Raw genomic sequence first — 16,249 nt, 5'->3', positions numbered from 1 at the left:
CTGGCTGAATTCACAGGCTCACTTGTGTGGGTAGTTTCTCATAATGGTTCAGCCTGGGCAGAAGCTTGCACAACCTGCTGCTTCTCTGAAACTTCTGCCATGCTTCCTATCACCTTCTAGTGCTCCAAGCCTACGCTCTTTGCAGAAAAGGAAGGCTACTCACTGAATAGCCCAGGGAAGCCTTGTTTTTCCTAACCCTCAAGGCTGCTGTGAGCAAAATCTTAGATCAGTTTCTGTCTTCAGTCCCAAAGTGGCTTCATAGTTTCCAGACCTTGTAGAGGTTATCAATTCCCCTTAGCCACAAGACTTCGCAAGTTTCCAGTTCACTCCATACAATCAGGTGAACTGGCCTTTCCTTCAGCAAGCAATTAAGTCTCACTTTCTCTAAGTGAGAACCGAAGAAACCTTGAACTTGGGAGGATTTGCCTAAAATGTCCAGATTTGTCACTACGAGCCATTTTTCCATGGAAAACTTTCTGGATGCTTATACAACCTGTAATAAGATCACAGTCCTTTGAACTCCAGGCAGGTGTTCAGGTTTACAGCCCAGTATTTTTAGATAGAAAAATTTTTTTAATCTTCCAGTTAAGCCTCTTTATACAAGCCAAGCTGCCAAGAGAACAAATGCAATTCACTTACAAGTTGTTTGTCTAGTTAACAGTAAGTACGCAAATCAGTTTCCTGTTCGCACAAAGGATTTTCTTGTGTTTGAAATCTCCGACCAAGGGCACATTGGCTTGGATTTTTACAGGGAATTCATGTTAATTATCTATAGCACTCTATGCACCAGGATGTAAGGTGACTTAGTCAGCAGTGAGTTAGGACAAAAACAAACATATTGCCCAGTTTCTGAAAAAGGACCCTCGTGGCACAGTGGGAGAGCATCACAAAGAGTCCTCGTTTTGCAAACTCAGGTTCCTGAGTCCAGTGGAAGAAGTCAAAAAGGCGAAGGACTGCTCAGGGGAAGGGCGAAGGGAAGCCTTATTGTTACAGAGAAAGCCACCACGTGGAGTTATAGGTATTCCATTTCCCCCAGGATCTCTGTCCAAGGCTTTCCTCTCTGGCTTCTTTTTTAAGATCTGTTTATTTAAAAGTCAGAGGGACAGAAACGTTGCACCTGTTGGTTCACTCCCCATGTGGCTGCAGCTGGTGGCTTGGGCCAGGCTGAAGCTCCGAGCCTGAAACTCGATCTGGATTTCCCACAGGGAAGGCAGGGCCCAAGGACTTGGGTTATCTTCTGATCCTTTCTCAGATGTGGTGGCAGTGAGCTGGGTCAGAAGTAGAGCATCTGGAACCCAAACATGCATCCACTTTGTGATGCTGGTGCTGCAAGCATAGGCTTAGCTTGTTATACTACAATAGCCACCCCCATCCTTTTAAAGAAATATTTCCAAAGGGACTCTTGAGACTTGAAATTTTTGATAGTATTACCACTGAAAGTTAAGGTGCAAGCACCATCAGCAGCTGGTGCCTAGCAGTCAGATGCCTGCATGCTCCAGAGGAAGGGTCATCTTAGGAACACAGAGATATTTATGAAAGTAAGTAACCACTCCACCCCCTCCAACCATATGCTAGCCTATGTCCTTCTTGACAGGTCCCTTAAATTGTATATTTTCAGGCCCAGAAGTGTGGTCTAGTGGTTAAAGTCCTCGCCTTGAACGCACTGGGATCCCATATGGGCGCCGGTTCTAATCCTGGCAGCTCCACTTCCCATCCAGTTCCCTGCTTGTGGCCTAGGAAAGCAGTCGAGGACAGCCTTGGGACTCTGCATCTGTGTGGGAGACCTGGAAGAGGTTCCTGGGTCCTGGCTTCGGATTGGCACAGCACCGGCTATTGCGGTCACTTGGGGAGTGAATCAGCGGACAGAAGATCTTTGTCTCTCCTCCTCTGTGTATATCTGACTTCCCAATGAAAATAAAATAAATATTCAAAAAATTGTTTATATTCACTTCTTCATCTGAAAATATGGCCCTTCACTCCAGATTAGCTAGCTAGAAGCTGTATACTGTCCCAGGGGAAAGGAAGAAGCTGTGAAATCTCAGCGACACAGATAGTAGAGTCTTGAGTCTTACGTCCAATCCTCAGTGGGAAGGCAGACACACTGAGAGGTGTCACAGTCAATACCTTTTCTCTCTCAATAACTGATAGAACAAAGAGAAAATCAGCAAGGATATAGAAGAACTCAGAAACATCATCAATTAAAAGGCCTTAATCAACACATATCAAGAAAATAACATAACTTCTTCAATCCCCATAGGGGATTAAATGAATATCAACAGATTTAAACTATTTGAGGACAGAGTCCACTGTAAAACTATACCAGAAATTAGTAACAGAATGATAATAGGAATGTTTTCGATTTTTAAACAACATTAGAACGGGTTGAAGTTTTCATGGCAAAATAGTAGGACTGTGGACTTGCCAGAGGATGAGCTGACTGACAGTCTTGGCTACTTTCCTAGTCTGAGGAACAGGAGGAGAAGAGAGTGAGCCGGAGTGCTTCTGCTTCCCCGGACCTCATTCTGGCTGCATGGATCTATGTTCAACTACAGGTGGCACATGGCTGAGTTTTCCCAAGGTTGCCTTCCATACAAAGCAGCACTCAACCACACCACACATGAGCTTTCAAACAATCTTCTCATTTCAAATGCATTTATGAAAGGAACTGTGGGGTAGACAACCTCTCTCTCTCTCTCTTGATTTTTTTATTATCATTATTTCTTGAACCTGCTCATTTATACACTAAAAGACACATTGGCATCTCTGCAGCAATCATAGAGAACTCTGTGGCTCCACCCAAGAATCTGGATGAAATTCAGGCATCTGACATGGCTGAAGAGAATTTAATATGTTCAAGGTCATCCTTAGGGCTCAGCAGGTGTCTGCTGAGTGAATGCAAGAGCATACGAGGGAGTCTTCAAAAGTTCATGAGAAATACTATTCACAATGACAGTGTGGTGAGATTACTCCTCCAGTTTACAGGGCTGCTGTCTTGAAGAGCCTTGGGATGGAAGAGGGAGGGATGGCAGAGAAAGAAACTGTCTTAGCACAGAATCTTCTATATGAGTTATCAGCCACTGGATTGTTAGAGTTGTGATATGAAACTCCTCTTTGGAGAAGCCTTATTTAACATTAGAAAACAGCAAGAAATGGGCATTGGTGATGGCTGTGTAATTACCTCTTGAACGTGAAATTGAAATTAATCGGAGGGACCAATATGATGGCTTAATTGGCTAAATCCTCGCCTTGCAAGTGCCAGGATTCCATATGAGAGCTGGTTAGTGTCCTGGCTGTTCCACTTCCCATCCAGCTCCCTGCTTGTGGATGGGAGTGCAGTAGAGGAGGGCCTACAGCCTTGGGACCCTGCACCTGCTAGGGAGACCCAGAAGAGGCTCTGGGCTCCTGGCTTTGGCTCAACTCAGCTCTAGCTGTTGCAGACCCTTGGGGAGTGAACCAGAAGATGTCGGATCTTTCTTGCTGTCTCTCCTCTCTGTAAATCTTACAAGTGTGAACTTGGGATCTCGTGTATAGGCCTGTGAATAGCTTCAACTGAAAGTGTGTGAGTTTTTCACACTGATCTGTTTTCCCTAAGCATTTAATAAAGCCTTGTTGACACCGTAACCTTCTTGGATTTTGCTTAAATGAGTTAAGGGAGATCCTATGCCCCATGTTCATCAGAGTAGGAGGGCAGAGGAATGTACGAGGTAACCTCCATCCTCTGACAGTGAGAATGGTGGGCTAAGTTGTGAACTCACTAACTCGGTACATTTGTGAAACAGAAAACTATCTTACAGAACTTAGAGGATCCAGTGGGAACTTCTGGAAAAAGGTGTGTCTCTGGGATTTGCATTTCAAAGGAGAATTCCAACAGCCTGGCTCAGTGTGTAAACCATGTCTGTATCTATTCCTGTTGTGTCTTTTCTATAAATGACTCTGAATATTGACTCCCATTCCACAGGGAGGCAGGAATTACAACCTCTGTCGTTCGGAGTCCTCCATACTTCTGGTCTCCATTGTCTTGTTCTCCCCAGAGAAGCCTGTCACCTGCTCTCAGGCTATGGTGTCCACCTCCTGGACACTGCTGCTCTTCTGCCCTCAGCATTCTTGGTTCTAAGAATTTTCTCTGTCCCTGGATGAGGTGGAGTCCCTTGTTCTTCCTGTCACTGCGGTTCTTTACGGCTGCTACTTGGTCACATTCCTACATATGGGACTGTTGGAAGGGCCTGAAGCCTGGTGTCCCTCTACGATCAAGTATGTCCCTAAAGCCAAGTCAGAGATCAGGGATGCTCCTGTTGCTGAACACACACACACACACAGTCAGTCTCTCTCTCTCTCTCTCTCTCTCTCTCTCTCTCTCTCCCCTCCCCCTCTGCCCCCTGCACCCTCCCTCCCTCCTTATCCAGCCAGGGATGGAGACCATTTCTCCCTGTCTCCCCACATTCCTCTCCGAGGCACATTCTCAGTCCTTTGTTTCACATGGGGCTGAGGGTTTAGAAGCAAAATACTGGAGAAGCAGTTTAGCCTGGCCAATTCCTGAACAATCCCTTTGCAAAATGTGAGCCTAAATGGGAGACATGAGGGAAAATATAATCAAAAAAGTGCTCTCTTACAAAATAACAAAATGATATCTGAGATTACTTTCCTTAGCTGGAAATTTGGGGACACCCAAATTTTCCTTAGTAAAACTTGGGGACACCTGGGTAATGTATTTTTTTTCTGACAATGCCAAGTAGAAAGTTAATCTGTGTAACAGTTTATATTCACATCACAAGGAATGCTCAAATCGGAAGAAGAACATGAGTTTCTGGCCTCCTTGTGAAATGCTCCAGCTGTGTGACCTCAGCATTTCACTTTTTTTCTGCTCTGGACAGGAGGTTATAAAACGTTTTTGTAAAGGGCCAGATAACAAATGCTTCATTTAGATTTGCTGGCCATCCATTCCTGTCCCAACTGCTCATGTCCACCACTGTGGAAGGAAACAGGCGGGAGCTGATACTTCATGACTGAGTGTGGCTGCGTTCCAACATGCAGACAGTGAATTTCACAGTCTTCATGCCACAAATATTATTCTTTGATTATTATTTTGTTTTGGACACTGTTTTCGTTTGACCACATAAAAATGTAAGACCACGCAAAGCCAGGCAGCTGCAGTCAACCAGGACTGGAGTTTGCTGGCTGCTGGTCTAGGTTCTGAGAATCTAGCTCTAAGAAGTCTGTGGGAAACTCACAGCTCACAGGTTGTCACATGAAATGAGGCATCCAGGGCCCAGAGCAGAAGCCTAGCAGTTAAAAGTCCCTGCCTGTGTCCTGGTGGCCCTGCTTCCCATCCAGCTCCCTGCTTGTGGTCTGGGAAAGCAGTCGATGACAGCCCAAGGCCTTGGGACCCTGCACCCATGTGGGAGACCTGGAAGAAGCTCCTGGCTTCTGGCTTCAGATCGGCTCAGCTCTGGCCATTGCAGACACTTTGGGAGTGAATCAGCAGATGGAAGATCTTTGTCTCTCCTCCTCACTGTATATCTACCTTTCCAACAAAAATAAATAAATCTTTTTTTTAAAAAAAGAGGCATCTGTTTTTACTTCGCTTTCTAAATTTCAAGGACAGTTGCTAAACATGTCGATTCAAAGAGATCTGATAATCATTCACATTTTCATCTAAAGACAGGATGGAACAGCTAGAACTAGAATCCATGATCTTTGCAGAGGTCACCAAACTGATGGCCTTGATCTTTAAGGAAGAACTGGGGTCCAGTGATTTCCATGTCTGTGTATGGGATCCTGCCTTTAGAAAATGCCAGTCCTAATGGTGGGCACCTACCTCCTTCCTGCGATTCTGCTATGGACAAGATAATATTGAACAATTAAATTCCCTTCTGTGCAGCCCACACACATTGAAAGAGAAAGCTTTTGACGCCGTCTTGAAGTAACGGGGAAGATACAGAGCACCCCTGGTTGGCGACATCCTCGGGCTGTGTGTTCTTTCCCTGCCACACATGCAGGAACAGGTATTAGCATTGAGATGCCAGGAATCGTGCTGAATGTTGAGGAGTATTTCAGACTGCAAATCAAAAGCTCTAGGCACTGAACTTCATGGGGACAATCAACATTAAGTCAAGTTATAGCATCATATTTTATGATGTAACCACAAGCATGAGTATGTCAGGCACAGGTTACAGAACGGTTTATGTAACCAGCTAAGCAGATAACAAATATCATGGGCTGGGACTGTTGTAGCACATCAGACTGCTGCCACAGAAGTACCAGCACCCCATATGGGCACCGGTGTGAGAACTGGCTGTTCTACTTCCCATCCAGCTCCCTCTAGTGCACCTGGGAAGGTGGCAGAGGATAGCCCAAATTCTGGGCCCCTGCAGACCCAGAAGAAGCTCCTGACTCCTGGCTTGGCCCAGCCACAATCAGTGCAACCATTCAGGGAGTCAGCCAGCTGATAGAAGATTTCTCTTTTTCTCTGTCTTACTTCCTCTGTCCCTCCCACTCTCTCTATTCCTCTCTTTCTTTTTCTGTAACTTTACAATTTTCATAAATAAATAATTTTTAAAAAGACAAATAGCGTAAGCAGCCAGGCCTAAGACAATAGCAAACAGTGGGTACAACACAAACTATAAGATGGAACTCATATTCTTTCTTCACGGCAAAACCATATAAGACAACAAGCAAGCAAAATCCAGAACACTATTCTAGCTAAGTCAGTTAACCAGCTGAGTAATTTTTTTCACTCTAACTGTAGAACAAGGTTGTGAAAGAATGGAGTTACAAAGAACTGTCTCCTCTAAGTGGATGGACCCTGAGCGGAGAAAGGAAGCCAGACAACCAATGTCTGCATAGTTTTAACAGCTCATGGGTGGTGAGCAAGGCACTGCATCCTGGCCTCCTCACGGTACTTCCTGACTGTAAGTTTGGGATTAACTATTTAGTCAAAATCCTCCTCTTAAGGACTCATTGGTTATGATCTGCAAGTAGCTATGAAATTTTGAGTTGCACTGTTTTATACACAGCTGACACTTACCGAGTCCCTAACAACTCGGTGGGCATCCACTAGAGCTGGCTGTGCCTTCTTCCATCAGGACAGCACCAAGGTCACTTCAACAGGAGATACGCAGTAAAACACACCTGTTTATCACAAGCCAACGACTGTACCACCCGCCTTTTCCTTGGAACTGTAACTCACTGTTATCCTTGTGTGGATCTACGACCAGGAGTTGGTCCTTGGCTTGTTCTTTCCCATTCTGCTGTCATCTATTGCTGAGGAGATCATGATTCTGATAATGAAGCAAGCATCACCAGGTAATACTCATGAACTGTTGATAAGCTTATCAGAGGACTGCACCAAGCTCATGGGAAAATAAAATTAAACTAGGTTTGAAAGATTTTGAAATCCACATGCAGCTGTTTCATAATACACATTGCCTACAAACTACGGGAAGACCTCTTGTGTGCAGTGCAAACTTTTATGCACCAAAATAAGCTTATTTTTTAGTTACATTTTCCCATTAACTTTCGGAAGGACACTTGTATTTATGACATTTAGGAAAATGGAGTCAAGGTTTATTAAATGACATTGCCTATGATTTTTCCATCTGACACTTGGAAATATTAGGTATTATTTTGATTGAGCCTTAAGGGTCATTCTTCACTAAATAAATAATAAACAAGTGTAAATGTAAATAGTCAGGCAATTAAATGGCCTTATGTTATGGGTTCATGCTGTTGAGTGTGTCTAAATGTCTGGCTTTGGGAACAATTTCTCTGGGGAGCTGGGAATAAGAACTGGTTGTTGTTTTTGTTTTGTTTTACCATAAGATCTTAATTTCATTAGGTGTGGGAAACTTAGTGCTTGGTCCTGTCTTTTACTGCGAACTTTGTCCCAGTGTCCTTGTACTTTTATTTTAAAAAGATTATTTCCTGTCCATTAGCAGAAAACCTCTCGTATGTCTGGGAAATCTTAACAAGACATTCTGTAATGAGATCATGGAGAGACTATGATACTTTTAAAATATCATTTACATTTTTTTTTTTTTTAGTTTAAGCTCTTACAGTTTTGAGAATCAGACCTTAGAATCGCAAGTATTTCATTTTCCAAGTTATTCTTTTAAAAATATTTTCTTACACCATCTGGAACAGTTTTGCCTCTGCAGTTCCTATGCTTGACAACTGCCAGATAAATAGTATTTTGACTCAAGTCTGAAAAAAATTGTCAAAATTCCTCCATTTGCATTAAGGCAAACATTCCTTACTTTATCATAATACAGAGAAGCAGAGAGCAGTGTAGGTTATGAAAATTTGGTTGGATCCTTTCTTTTCCAACAAACATATCTAGTCGCAAAAGATTATTGTTTCTTTGCTTTCACTGAACTGAATTCTAGAACATTTCTCTTTATTGGGCCACTCCGATGACTTGCTTTTCTGTTAATTGTTCAAGTCCGCCACTCTAAAAGTACTTCGGAATGTACTAATAAAATAAAGAAAACTAAATTTTTGAGACCAACATTTACTTACATTAGTTAGACATATCACAAACTACATTTTCTGAGAAACATTAATAGTTAATGAAAAGGAGGGTTAAGCTATGTGTGTATTTTTGTACATATTTTGGAATGCTAGAGAATGACGTTAATCATTTGATAAATGTTTATTCCCCGGATTTCCTTCTACTTTTGAATCAGAATTATCACCCAATGATGTGCTACTTTTTTTTTTTTAAGGAAAAGGATCATGAGCATTTCAAATGCCTTCTGATAGTTCCACCAGGAATTTTAAACACTGACAGACTGTTTCAGCAACCCAACTTCTCCTAAGAAAATGAGCTTCCAGCTTGGATTGGGGGGCCATAAACTGATTTTTTGTTTGTTAGAACCAAATGTTTGAAGCTTATGATTGGAGGAATGGAGAAAATGGAAGTAAACTTTGAGGGCATGAAAGTAGCAAAAAGCTTCTGCTGAGAATGTAATCCACCCAGAAGTTCCCCAGAGGCCAACACCTGCTCCCGGCCCGCACCACCATGCACCTGTACGTGTCTCCACCCAAGGTGACTGACCTGTGGGCCCAACGTCGCTTGTTCTGATTGGGAGGTAACCTAGACCTGAGTCAAGATCAGCTGCCTGGAAAGATGGCCTGGCAGGCAATGTGACCCTTGATGCTTGCTTTTATGCTGGCTGGTCTGTGGAGACGGCAAGGTGAAGGGAACAATTAATGATTAATAGCAGCTCCTGCGCTTCCTGTTCCTTTATCTCCACCGTAAGGTGGATTCCATCCCATGGCTGGCCCAGGTACTAGCCAGGAAAATGATGTTGCTATCTAGAATGTGGTAGAATTTTCTTTCTCTCTCATCCTCTTCTGGCTCTCTCATCCTGAATATCCCAAAGGACTAAGGCACTCTTTGGCAAAGAGATGAGAATGGATCAAAATTGTGGAGATGACAGTCTAAAAGACGTTCAGTCTTGTTTAAAGATTTTTTTTATTCGAAAGGTAGATTTACTGAGAGAAGCAAAGACAGAAAGATCTTTCACCCTCTGATTTACTCCCCTAAGTACCTGCAATGGCCAGAGCTGAGCTAATCTGAAGTCAGATGCCAAGAGTTTCTTCTGTCTCACACATGGATTCAGGGTCCCAAGGATTTGGGGCATCCTTTACTGCTTTTCCAGGCCACAACCAGAGAGCTGGATGGAAAGTGGTGCAGCCAGGACACAAACTGGGATCCCAATGCTTTCAAGGTGAAGACTTAGCCACTGAGCTATGGTGCTGGGCCCAAGAAAGTTCAGTTTTAACAAAAGAAAAATATTTAGGGAGCAGACATTTGGTGTAGTGGCTAACATACCACTTGGATGTGCATTCCATATCAGAGAGCCCAGCTCTGCTGCCAATTTCAGCTTTCTGCTAATGTGCATCCCGGGAGGCAGCAGGTGACCGCTCAAGTGGTTGGGTTTTTCCCACCCACATGAGCGACTTGGAATGAGTTTCTGACCCTTTGGCTTTGGTTATAACCCAGACTTTGCTTGTGAGGACATCTGAGAATGAATCAATGAATGAGAAATTTCTGTATTCCCACCTACCCTTACTCTACACACACACACACACACACACACACACACACACACACACACACACACAAACAAATTAAAGGATTTAAAAATTTTCATCCAGAAATACACAGTAAGGACATGGCAACCCTCTGCTCACACTACTATCAGGAGTAATGGGCAGATCTCCAAGGCTGCAACTAAGACACCTTGCTGGGGTCAGGGAAACAGAAAAGACCAAGGAGATGATTGAGGCGCTAAGAATAACAGAGTGGAAAGAAGGGGCTCTCAGAGCAGATGCCACAGGCATCAAGCAGACTGGATGACGGGGAAGAGTCTATATTGCAGAAGAGGCATACAGGAAGGAGGAAGAGGGCACACCGGTGATGTCTGAGGGAAACTTGGAAGGCGCTCAGGAGGAGGAGAAACGGCAGAGCCCCTTCGCCACATGATGGCCCAGCAGTTCAGGCTGATGGGCCAGAAGTGTCTGAGAGCTGCTGAAGACCAACACTCTCAGAAAGATGCAAAGGTGAGCAAGAGATCCGGCTCCATATTGATCGGGAGGCCAAGTCTGTGCTGTACTTGCTGATACCAGCACTTAGGCTGAAAACATGAGCAAAGGTTTGGATAATAAACTGAAATGCATTGGAAAGGTGCACTTTGCTACACCAAAGACTTTGCTTTTCTTGGATGGACTTAAAACCCCCCCAGGCCCACCCTGCCTGCTGTACCTCTCTCTCATGCCTGCTCCACCTAGGGTCAACCTGCCCAAGGTGGACCTCAGAACTAAAGGAGGAGGATCGTTATCTGGAAGGCTGCTTCTTTTGCCACCACCTCCCCATGCTTGACCTTACACCCCTTAACTATCTTTCAGTCCCTTCCCAAAATGCCTTTCCCAGACATTCCAGCAGGACTGGAGGCTGAGCACTTCGGGGAACAACATTTAAGGGGATGTGAACACAAGGCAGTGTGTTTAACACTAAGTTAGGATGTACACATTCTATAATTACCTTGGAGTCAATGGAGCATCCATTTTGTAAAAGATTCCAAGTAATTCCACACTCCAAAGCAACACTCTAATTCCTTTCTTGCTTTTCACATGTCACCTTTCAGCTTACGGTGGAGTGTGCTTTCCATAGTGGAGGGAGAGGCAGATGGGCCTGCCTTAGTGGAAGGAGTCAAACACAGCCCAGGGACAGATTCCACTCTAGGGACCTCTTCACTCTGTACAGAGCATTAGCCAGACCAGAAAGGAGATTCTAGGAGAAGGTGGCCCAAAACCAAAACCCCAGGTTGTTCACTCTGATGTCTTTTAAGGCTTCTATGGACACCTGGTTTATGATTATTATATTTTTCATCAGAAGTGACCAAGTTAAGAGGGTAAGACCCCTGAGACTAACTTTTTGTGCTACCTATGCCCCCTTCCCAACAGCTTGCAGAATGAATCATGTGCTCATTGATTGGGGTGGCCACTTCATTGCATTCCTGCCAGTCTGAAAGAAAGACAGGGCTTTGTCACTGATTAAACCAGTGAAAACTCATCTTGCCACTCTTTGCTGAAGCTACTGTCTCTCCAAGGGCCCACTCGTTATGCTTAGTGTCTTATGTCCAAGGCTTTAGACATTTCCAGTTATTTTGAAACTTTGCCTCTCTGTTTGGGGACCCTGGCCAGCCCACCTGGCCGGGAGAGTTCTCAAAGATGTGAGATGGTGGTGTGCTAGCCTTTCTGAGTTTCCTTCTTTACCCACACCCCACTTTGGTTAAATCTCTGTGAGGTTTTTAAGGCATACCTTTTCCAGTTCATTGGTTAAAATGTACTCTTCTCCGGTGCCATCTCTTTGGGGCTGTTGGGAGAAAGAGAAACCAATAATGTAACTGGATACTGAAGATGGAAAGTAAATGTCTTTTTCAAATGAAAAAACCTCCTCCTTCCCCCAAAAAGGTACTCTGAGCTCCTGGGGCAGGTGCACATCCATGATCAGATTCTTAGTTGGTGTCCTTTCTGATTTTGAGCTCCACCTGTACCTAGTTGCAACCATTTCAGCATCACTGAGATTAAATATAAAATACTGGAAGATTCTAGCCCTGAACAAAAACAGAACCTGCTGGTAGGATCCTTTCTCCTTTTTTTTTTTGCCCCCCAAGGGTCCATCACATTTTATTCCAAACTCAATTACTTCTTTTTTTATATATACACATACTAAAAAATCCAGATTTGGAAGCTTTATCAAGTGCCTTAATCAGGTCACACTTAAACTGTGCAGAAGACACACACCATTTTGCCATGAGCAGCTGTTTTTCTGGGGAACAACCCACAAATCTGAGAGCAAAAGTGTGACAAGTCTACTTGAAACCCAAAGCTCACCAGTGTTAACTTGTAATTCCTGGAATCCATTCATCAGGGATGCCACATATATTTATTAAAATGCATATTCTTGGGTCTTGAATCACAGGCTGGGAATATGCAGTGTGCTTGATGATCATCCCTGGTTAGTGGGTGGGGTTCTCCCCTGTCTGTCACTGTTAGTATTTATACAAATCCAGGTAAATTTGGATTTGTCTGGCTCATTTGCCTTGTCTCTTCCCATACCAACTCTCAGTAGAGTCAGCCCTACATTTTAGAAGACTTAGAGGGGTGTGTGAATCCCTGGAGAGCCAACCTTGTGATCTAACATTGATTATCATGCCTGGTGGGCAGCTGTGGAACTGCCTGAATCAAGCTGAGGTGCTCGGTCAATGTGCCGATGGAGAACAGGGATGGAGGAATGAAGAACCAAAGTCCTCGTCACACTGAGTGTCCAGCGACTCCAATTTGGTGGGAAAGAATTGACTGGAGGGGGATGGGTGGGAGAGGAATAAGTGATTCTGGCTATTTCATTCATTACAGGGTGGCTTTGCTCTGCCTGCGTTCCTCTCTTCCTGCCCATTATTTTGTGCTGTTTACAGCCCTTTGGTACAGTCATAACACAAGAGCATATGTTGTTTTGGTCTTAGTCTCCTGAGGGAAAACCCAGCAGTGTTGTGTCTTTTCCCAGGGAGAATGCTGTTCTAGGACACTTTTCCCAAAGGACTTAAGCTCTGATTCATCTATTCTGTTTTTTTCTTTTGCTGCTTTAGTTTTATTTCATTTCCACCCTTGTTAACATTTTGATGAAATGCACACCAAAAAGAAATAAACTCAGGAGGACATGAAAGCACGCACTGCATGGCTATTTACTTGGCTGGTGGAGGCTTGTTCTTGGTATCCTCTTTCCATGCCTGATGCTGCCCCTCCAGGATAGCCTGCTGTTCATGGCAGAGTGGCACACAGAGACAGAACAGGTACTTGTTCTGTGTAGTGTGACAAACACCTGGGAGAAAGCTGATGCTAAGTTCTTTCACCATCTATCCAGTTTTGAGTTCCTCCTTTCCCTAGGCTACCAGGAATGTCTAAAAACTTAGCACATTATAGCTATGTGAGGTGTGTGTCTACTGCTGTCTAAATAAGCAATGTTTAGTGCTTCTGCAAGCTCCTCTTTGTCTTGTTTGCTTCCAATGCAAACTTTAAGAGATGTGTTCAAACCTACAAAGGTGAGCTTGCAAATGAGGAAACTCCAGGATCATTAACAATTTCCTTTATTGTTTTCTTACTGGTAATCCTCATTAGAGATCACAACAGTGGTGCCATCTTGAGAAAACACCAGGGCTTCTTGTACCACTCTGGAGGCTCCTGCAGCTCTCAGGAGGGAGGGGATGCAGCCTGCCCTGCTTCCAGCTGCTGAATCTTCCTGTCTTTTTCCTCCAAGATATCCTCGAGATGGCTGATCCTGTCCGCATGAAGGGAGACCAGGCCGGACAACTCCATAATGAGGCTGACTTTTCTGTCTCCTTCTTCCACAGGCGGGAGGTTCCCACAGTGCTTTTCCAGAGAGTCGTCTTCTAGAGCAAACAAGAAAAGCAAAGTCTGAGCAGCTTTGCATGGGAGCGCTGAAAAAACTTTGTGTCTCATGTTTTTTAGATTGATGGCCAATGAGAGATCTATTTTTTTTTCCCCATCATGGTGGCCATGTGCTGTTATGGACACACCTGGCAGCTGGGGAGAGAATGGGGGACAACTTGTTAATCAAAGAAAAAGATGTGCTGTCATTTTAGGTCAAAAGACCTAGAAAGCGTGAAAATCCTGTTTCATGAGTCCTGGAAGCTACAGGTTTTCTCTAAACAGTGACACAGTGCTGAATGTTAACCCAGCACACAGCATCACAGGTTCTTTGAGATTTTCTAGATACTTCTTTCTAAAAAGGGGCATTCCCCTTTAGATCTCGTTACTGGTGCCAACATCCAAAAATGTGTGTTGGACAGAGAAATACTGATCTAGTTTCTGATTCAAATTCTCAAACATTGATTCTCTGCGTGATCCTAAGTACACCCCACAGTTGCCGTCTTGTTTGTTCATTCATTTGCCTAGTAGTTGATGACTGACAGGGATCTTGCACACAGAGTGAATGAGACATGCCACTGGTGGCAGCAGTTACAGTTCTGCTGTCGGGAGGAGACAGGTGGCCCTGTCTGAATTGGGACCTAACAACAGTCAGGAACAGCTACACACACCTTTACTGGGTACACACTCATGCAAATTTACTTTTCACTTTTCAAACCAATGATCCAAGCTCCCAGATATTTTCTCAACCCGAAAGACTCTTGCTGGTGGGTGATTCAGCACCTTGTAGTACCAGAGCCACCCAGGATTGCTGCTGGGCCTCAGTGAGAAAGATCTTTCGTCTGCTGGTTCATGCCCCAAATAGTTTATCCCCAGTCTCCCACCTGGGTGCAGGGTCCCAAAGCTTTGGGCCATCCTCTAATGCTTTCCCAAGCCATAAGCAGGGAGCTGAGTGGGAAGTGGAGCAGCTGGGATACAAACCAGCACTCACAGGGATCCTGGTGGATGCAAGGTGAGGATGTAGCCACTAGGCTATCATGCCAGACCAGATCTGTCTGTAGTGCAAGGGAACAGTGACAAGGGCTGGTGGGGGAAAGTGCAACCAATAGTAGCAGATCAGCGAGCTCAGAAAATATTCCATTAAAAGAAGGCATTAAAACACCCAGAGGTAGCAGGCTCCATAGCAAGCAACTGTTGTCTTAGGTTCATCTGGGCACCTAAGAAGATACCTGAGTATCTTAACTTGCTTTGGCTGCAACAACAAAAAATATGATAGACTTCTCTCTAAGCAACAGAAACGCCCTTCTCACAGTTCTGGAAGCTGAGACATCTCTGATCACAGAAACACCCTTCTCACAGTTCTGGAAGCTGAGACATCTCTGGTCACAGAAACGTCCTTCTCTCAGTTCTGGGAGCTGAGACATCTCTGATCAAGGGGCCGACAGGTTCAGCGCCTGAGCAGAGGCCCTTACTCATCTTGCAGCTGTGTCCTCACAGGCAAAAAGGACTGGATCCTGGCTGCGGATTGGCTCAGCTCCAGCTGTTGCAATCACTTGGGGAGTGAACCATCGGACAGAAAATCTTCCTCCTCTCTGACTCTCCTCCTCTCTGTATATCCACCTTTCCAATAAAAATAAATAAATCTTTAAAGAAAAAAAAAAAAGATGTGGCTAGCCAAATAAGACATCCCTTCCAAAGACATCCAGGATAATGTCCTCCAAGAAACAGCGCCATATAACATCTCTTTTGAACTTCTGATCTTCAGAACTGTAGGTCTGGTTTCAAGTATGCGGTCAAACGCATCACAGCAGCCACAGGAAATGAACAGAGAAAGGGAAACGAACATGTGAGCAATGAGGAAAATGTGCCCACTGGAGGAGACCCAGCTCCTTAGATACAGCCTCATCAAGGCTCTCGGATTTCAGGGACAAGTAACACAAGTTCCCAAACACCCGGATTCCAGATACCCTTGCTTCCTCTGGAATCCTAACTTGTTCTTACTCCTTCTTCCTTGAACACACCAACATTCCTACTAGCTTCCAGCAATCAGCATTTAGGCGTACTCAAGTGATATCATCATTAAAACCCCTTTACAACTTCCTGCCCCTTCAGCTGCTGTTCCATCACTTCTCTGCCTCATGGGCAAATAAATCTCTTGGGGGAGTTGTCTTGTATATTATATGACTCCTTTTTCTTATACTTCTCTTGTGCTAACAGACTATAATGTGGCTTTTGCTTTTAAGCACCTCATGAAACGTGGCCTTTTGGAATCATCAATATCATTAAATCCAATGCTCTT

General features: G+C 44.2%; 1 protein-coding gene across 1 annotated transcript in view; it reads right to left on the bottom strand.

The window, feature by feature from the left end:
- Nucleotides 1-13,683: 13,683 nt before the first annotated feature.
- The window catches only part of CCDC192 (coiled-coil domain containing 192), a 169,153-nt gene continuing 166,587 nt past the window's right edge, over nt 13,684-16,249 (bottom strand). Inside the window, 1 exon segment of the mRNA XM_040974532.1 lies at nt 13,684-13,952. Within this exon segment, the coding sequence (XP_040830466.1) occupies nt 13,684-13,952 (269 nt within the window).

Source organism: Ochotona curzoniae, unplaced genomic scaffold (genome assembly GCF_017591425.1).
Source record: "Ochotona curzoniae isolate NIBS_2020 unplaced genomic scaffold, NIBS_Ocur_1.0 contig_1, whole genome shotgun sequence".
Taxonomy (NCBI): domain Eukaryota; kingdom Metazoa; phylum Chordata; class Mammalia; order Lagomorpha; family Ochotonidae; genus Ochotona; species Ochotona curzoniae.
The sequence above is the reverse complement of the archived record's forward strand: the minus strand, read 5'-3'. Positions and strand labels throughout refer to the sequence as shown.